The sequence below is a fragment of the Benincasa hispida genome, chromosome 4 (assembly GCF_027475165.1).
Source record: "Benincasa hispida cultivar pf3 chromosome 4, pf3_genome.v1.1, whole genome shotgun sequence".
NCBI lineage: Eukaryota > Viridiplantae > Streptophyta > Magnoliopsida > Cucurbitales > Cucurbitaceae > Benincasa > Benincasa hispida.
This window is the reverse complement of record NC_143481.1, coordinates 62023924-62032436: the sequence shown is the minus strand read 5'-3', so window position 1 is coordinate 62032436 and position 8513 is coordinate 62023924. Positions and strand designations below refer to the sequence as shown.

General features: G+C 36.6%; 1 protein-coding gene across 1 annotated transcript; it reads left to right on the top strand.

Moving 5' to 3' along the window:
• Nucleotides 1–1865: 1865 nt before the first annotated feature.
• On the top strand, nucleotides 1866–8078 carry LOC120076442 (uncharacterized). The gene is made up of 4 exons (XM_039030269.2): nucleotides 1866–2358; nucleotides 2463–2661; nucleotides 6980–7098; nucleotides 7312–8078. The coding sequence occupies exons 1-4, from the start codon at nucleotides 2224–2226 to the stop codon at nucleotides 7762–7764; spliced, it is 906 nt and encodes a 301-aa protein (XP_038886197.1). The 5' UTR covers nucleotides 1866–2223; the 3' UTR covers nucleotides 7765–8078.
• The last annotated feature ends 435 nt before the right edge of the window (nucleotides 8079–8513 follow it).

Below are 8513 nucleotides of genomic sequence, written 5' to 3'. Positions count from 1 at the left end.
AAGGTTGAAATCGGAAGAAGACGGCACTGTCGGAGCTCGAAATAAGGGTTGGAAGTGTTTTTTGCGTTTTTCAAAAGAAGATTAAGGGTCGAAATGAGGTGGCCAAACGGTTTTATAGGGGCCATGTCCATTTTAATCTTTTTCCTTTTTCTGGGCCTAAATCTTTAATATAAAAAAATCTATATTTGCAAATGCTTTTATCTTACTAAATAAACTCTAATATTTATTATAAAATAAATATTCATGCAACTCCCCCAATATGTTATTATTCTGGTATGCAGAATTTGCTTCAACATTTTTCTCTTTTTTCCTTCAGGGATGCTTGATAGAGATCAACTAAGTGTTTTGACGTACGACAAGTACATTAACTAATGCTCAGGCATTCCGCATCGAAAGTATTTATTTTTAATACTTTTTGAACTCTTATCATATGGAGCTTTTCCTTTGTAATCATCATTTTGTATGATTTTTTTAAAAAAAAAATTGAATAATTAAAATGACTACCGTGAAAATAATAATTATTTCTTCCTTTGTCACGGTCACGACCTCTACCACGACCACGATTATTAACATTCACAACATTCACTTCAGGGAATGGTGTTGTCCCAGTTGGTCGAGATTCATGATTTTTCATCAATAACTTGTTATTTTGTTCGACCACGAGAAGATATGAAATTAGTTCAGAATATTGTTTAAAACCTTTCTCTCAATATTGCTATTGCAAGAGCATATTTGAGACATGAAATGTAGAAAATGTCTTCTCCAACATATCAGCATCAGTAATTTTCTCTCCGCATATCAACAGTTTCAAACTGATTTTAAATAATGCGAAATTGTAATTACTTACTGATTTAAAATATTGTAGTCTTAAATGCATCCATTAATAACGAGCTTTAGGAAGAATAACTATTTTTTTATTATCATACATCTCTTTCCAAATTTTTCACAAGATATAGGGATCTTTTATTGTAAGATACTCCATTTTCAATCCCTCGTGGAGATGATGACGAAGGAAAATCATAGCTTTTGTTTTGTCTTGATTGGATGTCGTATTTCCTTATTTAACTATTTTTGCAAGGTTCATAACATCCAGATGGATTTCAGCCTCGAGCACCCATGATAAATAATTATTGCTATTAATGTCAAGAACTGTGAATTCTAATTTCGTAATGTTTGTCATGATAACACTATCACAAATTGTATTCCTCTTAGGAACTTAATAGATATTAAATATACAAAATAATATAAAATTTATTAATTATAAAGAGAGAAACTCATCTACCTTTAGAACCTACCTTCGGTGGAAGAAATGACAAGAGTTCATGCTGATAACATGTTGTGAATTTGAGGGGCATAGTGGCACATAACAAGAACAGGAATACCTTCGGTGGGAGAAATGACAAGAGTTCGTGCTGATAATATGTTGTGAATTTGAGGGGCATAATGGCACACAACGAGAACACGGATATAGAGAAAGTATAATATAATAATAATATATAATAAAATAAATAAATATAAAATAATATATAAAATAAATAAATAACAAAATATAAAGTATGGGAATTTTTCAAAATTCTCCACTTTTTCCAAAATTCATGGGTTTTGCCCAATGTATGTGTGTCTTCCAAAATTCACCAAATGTCACTAGCAATTTGACGATGATTATATGGATACTAATAATGTGTAATGTTGAGACATATGAACAACACTTAAAAAATGAGTGCATGACACATAATCAATAGACACTAAGCATAGGCATCTATTATCCTTATATTTTTAATACTAATAGTATATATAACATAAAATAGTATATATTTTTAATACTAATAGTATATATAACATTAACTAAGTACCTATGGTTTGACAATTGATTTTTTTTTTCGATTGAAAGGATGGAGGAAGGAATATAATTTATTGGTTTTTTTTTTCTCTTTCTTGATAAATAATTAAAAAAGACGGAGCCTGATCGGACTTCGTCGTCTCTCCGGACGTAACGAGGACGAAGGAAAGAGACAATTAACCGCCGACCTTGTTCCGGTGGCCCCGCCTGCATTTCTCTCTCTCTCGTTGACTTTGACTTTTCCATTGACAACGTCTTCTTCCATGTATTTTCCCTCTTTCAACTCAAAACCTTCACCAATGTGGCGTTTCTCCGCCATCTCGATTTCATCGCCCTTCTGCTAGATTCGCCAGTTGTAGAAAGACGGCAGATTTTTTCCGGCGATGAATCGTGATTTGGCCCTCGTATTCATCTTCTTCCTTTTCATTCTCCTCTCTCCTGGATCCGATGCTTCTTCTTTCCCTTACCGTATTTGGAATCTTCATCGCCGTTTCGCGCTTTCGAAGGATCCTCCTCAGGTTTGTTTGCTTCGGATTCTTGAGTCCCTTTTTCTTGATTTCTGATGCAACTTTTGGATTGCGGTTGACTTTGAAATTTGTATTTCGCCTTTTCGCTTTTTTAGAGTGTAGCTCCAGCTCCTGGTCCTAGCTCTGTTATCAATGGTAAATTGAGTAGGGGCGCCCCAAAAAGTTCTCCAACTCCTGTAATTCCGCCGTTTCCAAGTTCAACTGATGGTTTTACTACAGAGAAATGTGACTCGTCATCTAAGACTTGCCACGACCTTAAGAATATGACTGCTTGCCTTCTGTTAGCAGAACAAGGTAATTGTGTGTTTTCTTCCCTTTTGGTTTTTTTCATCCGATGTTTTCTTCTGCGAATAATTTAAGCTTGTGTTTTGCGAGGATTGTACCTCTTTTTAGTATAGAAATAAACGCTCTTCCCATGATGCTCTCTGCATATTGGTTACTGAAGTTGGTTTTTCTTTGGGAATTTCTACTTGCGATATATCTTTTTGTTGTCTTTCCCAAACGGTTAAATGCATCTCCATCGACCAACTTACTATGTAATTATTTTGCTGATAATAGTGCCCCTTTGTAGAACCTGTTAGGCTGTTACTCTTAGTAAGCCTGCCAATTAAGTCAGCTTTGGTTAGAACAAGAAGCTGGGGGATGTGGGGAATTATTTTCGAACTTTCAGTCAACACTGAATTTGTGCATAAAGTTCACCAAATGAAATGATTGAACCAGAGCACTAAAACCATTATTTAGTTTCTAGACGCTGCTATCAATGCACAGTAAGTTGATTCAATAGAGGCTGTTATTTGTGGAGAATCTGCTGGTTGGAATTAGTCAATCACTCGATTCCATGCAACAATCCTTTCACTTACTGGATGTATGCAAATCCCCCTTACAAACGAACAACTGTGGTGGCAGAGGATGGGACGGCCACCTTCTCTTCCCCTATGCAAACTGAATAGAGGGTGGCCACAAGTTGCCTATCGATGATATGTCTCCATGATAATCCAATCAAACTGCAATGTGATGGATCCCAAATATTCCAATCCTCAGGACGAGATATGGTGAATAACCCTCTCTCCCCAAAAAAATCATGCCAGAACTAAAAGCCCTGAGCAACCAAAGTTTCCAATTGAAAGATAATTTATCTATTCTACACTTCTATAAGCCAAGCATGGGAAACTTCTTGGACTGAACAAAGAATGTCTATGTACGTGGGATTATTCATGTGTGGGAATGTTAGAGGAACATATGGTAAAGCTAGCACCTAGCAATGTGTAGGTAGAAAACCAAAATTACTTGGTGGGACGACTGTATGGCAACTGTAGAAGAATTTTTTTTAGAGAAGGTAACTGTAGAAGAATTTTAAAACTATCGATTCATTATTGGGACTCTCATCCCATCAGTTGATGAGGAAAAAAATTTCACTTGCCTATCATGAATAGCTACTATAGGAAGCATATCGTGATACTTAGCAGGATGTCTGTAATGTAGACAAATACGTTGAAGAGTTTTGTCAGCTTAATACCTGTAACAACCTTGCTGATTCACAGTTCCAACAAGCTGCTTAAGAACATTGAGTGTGAACAGTATTGTTGGATGCTTAACAGAGGCCTTGCAACTTGAAAAATTGACAGATAATTAAGTAGAGGGAGTTGTTGTCACATTGTTCTAGGAGGGTGCAAATTGAAGTTACTGAACAGTGAACATAGGAAAGCAAACGCATTCAGACCTAACTACTGATAATAATGGAATAGGCCGGTCTAATTCTCTATGTAATATTAGACCTAGAGGATAAAACCAAACCGGTGTAAAACATGGATTCACAGAGTAGTAGATAAGTTGCTATCCGGATTCACAATAGGCATTCAGGTCTGAGCACAAGGATACTTTTGAAGGTCCTTAGCAAGACTACTAGTGGCCTTGACATGGCACTGGATGCCTATCGTGATAATTGACTTGGACAAAGAAGTAGGGGGAGAAGTGACTTGTTCAAAGAATGATGCTGACAAAGACTTGATATATGGTAAATAGTCAGGTCCGCATTATCTTCATTGTATTGGAACCAACAAATTTTCATTACAAAATCACTTTTGATTTGTACATGGTTATTTGGATCAAAAGAGGTGGGAAATTTTCCTTGAGGGAACTCTATCGTCCAATTGTCAATTAAGAATGTTTATAAAGGCCTAAGTGATATAAATTGTGAATCGATACGAATATTTGCCTCATTCTATTAGGTTGTCAAGGGAGGGAGATTATAAGTGAGTTCATTGGTTGGAGTGATAATAATAATGTTTTAGGTTCCCACCTTTGAAACTCTCTTCAAATATCAATATAACACACATAAACATCACTAGAAAAGAACACCACCATTCTATTGAGAAATTCCAGCAAGAGTTCAAGTTTCTTAACACCACATTACAGCAAAACAGAAATACTAAGTTGAAGCAACGAAAATAACTCCCAGCTATTTGAGAGAGTTGGTTTCTTTCCTTTCAGGTGACAATTCTCTCCAAAGTTCCTCAATGGCCTATGACTTCTTTTGCCTACAGAAACCCACAGAATGTCCTTTTCCATACCATGCACAATCCTTCTGTAAGGTATCTCCCTTACTAAGGTGCTTTTATTCGAAGAAAACAAAAGAAGCCCTAAGGCAATTACAGCACCCTCCAGCCTGTTATAGAAGACTGTTAATCCTCCCCTTCTCACTCTCAAGAATTCGCTAAAAACCAACCTACCCTCTAACATTCTCTCTGCCTCTCGTATATACTCCCTACCCCATCAGAAACATAACAGCTTGTGGTCCCCACATGGCTACCCTCCTTGCCTCACGTAGCAGTGCCCTCATCTGGGGGCCAATTCCTTTCTTACCCCTCCTCTGATATTGAAATATGATTGGTGGCCTAACACCTTCCTACCCACTAACTAACTATCTTTTCTGAATTTTCATTCTTACCCCTCCTATGTTAGCATGGTAGGTTTGCACGAGAGCTTACATAATGTTATTGAATGCAAAATTTGAAACAATCAACAACATCCCTCGGTCCCGATTAATCAATGTCATAGTCATGTTGTGCAAAGGACTTCTGAAATTTTGAATATCTGCTTAGAATAGTGGTTAAAAACTTCAAACTTGAAAGAAAGGATTGGAAGTTGGCAGGGTAAAAGAAAGCCTTGGTTGGAAGGAAATATTGGAATGTCATTAGTTTATAGCAAATAAGAAATGGGTTCCATAGTTGCAAGACATGAAAAAGCTCATTGGCTTGGTTCGAGGTTTAGTGCTTCCAAGCCTTCCTCTCTTCAGAATCGGTCCTAGCAAGTATGCACTTCATAGGCAAGTGCAAGAGCAAGAGTTTGAATATAGATGTTGTTATTGGTCTTAAGGGTATCACTGGTTCGGTTCTTCATGAAATTTTATGAAGGGCAATGCTGAACTAACCATACTGGCATGAAAGATGTTTAAAGCTAAGTTGTAATTCCAACTAAACAGACCAAAATTCAACTGAATGAAATTGACTCAACTTTTCTATTTTAAAATTGGACTATAACTAGCCTTATTGGCATCTAATCAAACCGAGTGTTCTTTCAGTTTTCCAATTTCAGTTGGTTGTTGATTTGGTCATGGGCTTTGACCCATCTATTTGGCCTAGCTAGAACTTCGGGCAGTGCCAATCTTTTCACCGCAAGGAGAATGGTATCTGGTATTTGTATGTGGTAGCTGAGCAACAGACAAGATTGCAACATAATGTAGCTTTTTAATAACGAGGATCGAGATATGCACATAAGGATGACCCTACTCCAAATTACAATTACAGCATTTGGGGATGTTAGGATTTTATTGTTAGTTTATTTGTGTTCCCCAGCATTATTTGCTCCAATGTTAAGGTGCCTAAGGAAGAATCTGTTGCTTCTGTTTTGCCTTAAGTTTACTTCATCAAATATCAGCAAGCCTATCGATGAATTGATACCTCGTGTGGTATTGAATGCTGCTCAGAGAGAGCCTACAATCAACTGTTGTATGCTCTAGGTTTGGCATTCAACGAGAGGGAAACTTGTATAACGCAGAAGTAATTTAGCAATTGACAGGCTTTCTTCCAAATATAAGCTTTGTGATCGAACATCAATCTGGGACTATTAAATTGGAAATGAAATCTTATTGCTAACTTTGAAAGGATGCATCATTGCGCTTGATTTATTTGGAGACTACTGTATGCGCATGAGTCACGGCGATGATTTCTTAATCATTTGGATAATCAGCAGCTTGATAATGACAAGGGGGGCGTCGTTCAAAATAACCGTGTCTACCAAGAACTTTGCTCAGGAACAGTTCATTAATGACCTAGATTTTTGTGATTCCTACATTTCTTTGTGACTGATAAGAATATTAAACTTGATTTCAGCAAGATTTTTCTGGTCTATTTTGTGAGATGTGCAATCTGTCAAAAATCAACAAAGCTGCAAAACATGGGCCTTCTCATAACTCTGTCTATTCCTTTAGCCCTTTTCAACATGTCCATGTCATACCTGTCTTTCAAACATTGCGAAGATGACTGTTTTTAGAAACTTTAATCTATGTTAAGCTTCAAGAGGCCAGTATTGCTAAAATATTGTTTTCTCACAGCGGTGATGGAACAATATCTTCTGATCCAAAATGATGGAGAGACTTCTTTGAAAGTGAATGTTATAGTTTCCGATGCTAAATACAAGGAGATACAAGTTCCTGAACATCATGCCAAAAAGGTACTCGTTGATCTTTGCTGGATCTTCCCGAGAATAGTTAACTTCTTTATTTAGGTCGGATGACAGTCAGAAATTTTCTGCCCAAGGCAAAACAAATGTTTCTGAGATCGTCTCTTCGGTTTTAATTTTAAATTGTGAAGATTTAAATCTATAGGTTTTCAAATTCTAAAGAGCGTAACTTGAGATTCATTTGTGCTCCATATTCTATTTCAGGTTAATATTTCAGACTTTCCAGGGAATTCAATGATTATATTAGATGCAGGAAATGGGAAGTGTATAGTTCACGTAGGATTACTAACAAAAAGTGGCAGCATTTTTAAGCAGATCTCTTCCTATGTAACCCATCTAAACATCGTATCCGGATCCTATCTACTATTTTCAATTGTTTTGATCATTGGAGGTGTCTGGGCATGCTGCAAAATGAGAACCAAGGAACGGCATGCCGATGGAATCCCATATCAAGAGCTTGAATTGGCAGAGCATGACTCTTCTCCAACCAATGACTTGGAAGCAGCAGAAGGTTGGGATCAAGGCTGGGACGACGACTGGGACGAGTCGAAGCCTGCAAATAAATCCCATTCTGACATGAAAGCAAATGGATCATCAAATGGTATTAACTCTAGAACTTCAGATAGAAATGGATGGGAAAATGATTGGGACAATTGAAGCAACAAACAGCTCAAAAGTTCTGCATACTCCTCGATGTTGAAAGATCAGTAAACTTAGTGAACATAGAAAATTTGTAGGATGAGAATTCTGCTTCCCCCACCATATCATGTGGTAAAAAGTTGTGAGCTCATTTTTTTACTGTTGAATTACAAGAGAGCAAATGTATGCTTATCACAATAGGTAGATTTTTGGTTCAATTACACCTAGGTTGATTTTTTTTTCCCATTGACAAACAATAGATCTCAGTTTTTCCTGTTAGTAAAGCTGGAAATTGGAAATTGGAAAGTGCAATAATGTTGGTTTTTAGTAAAGTGCATCGCAATGATAAGGCTATTTTGGTTTGTAATGTTAAGTGGTAGCGTGCTTACATAGATCAAGAGGGTATCATTTTGGTTGGCCTCTCAATAAAGTGTAAACCAAAAGAGAAAAGGTTTATTTTTGAAGTGCGCAGTTTATTTTTGTTCCCCACTTTCTCATCATTCACTCCAAGTTTGTTCTGCCATCAAAATTTATTCAATCCCTCAAATATTCTTCACAATGCAGCTTTGGACTTAGAGCTGTAAATATTTCAATTCATATTTGAACTATGCAGCTATCTTGCCTTTAATTGTTATATATATATATATATGTTCCGACAACATGTGGAGTGGGACATCGAAGCTCAAACTTTGAAATTGATAGTATAGAATCATGTCAGTTGAGCTATGTTCATGTTGGCTAATTGTTATAATTTCAATAGTCCTACC

What these genes read in the sequence shown, in the direction of transcription:
- LOC120076442 (XM_039030269.2), top strand. Translation starts at nt 2,224, where the DNA reads ATGAATCGTGATTTGGCCCTCGTATTCATCTTCTTCCTTTTCATTCTC. An exon ending in TTTCGAAGGATCCTCCTCAG is followed by an intron (nt 2,359 to 2,462) that starts GTTTGTTTGCTT and finishes TCGCTTTTTTAG; the next exon opens with AGTGTAGCTCCAGCTCCTGG. An exon ending in CCTTCTGTTAGCAGAACAAG is followed by an intron (nt 2,662 to 6,979) that starts GTAATTGTGTGT and finishes GTTTTCTCACAG; the next exon opens with CGGTGATGGAACAATATCTT.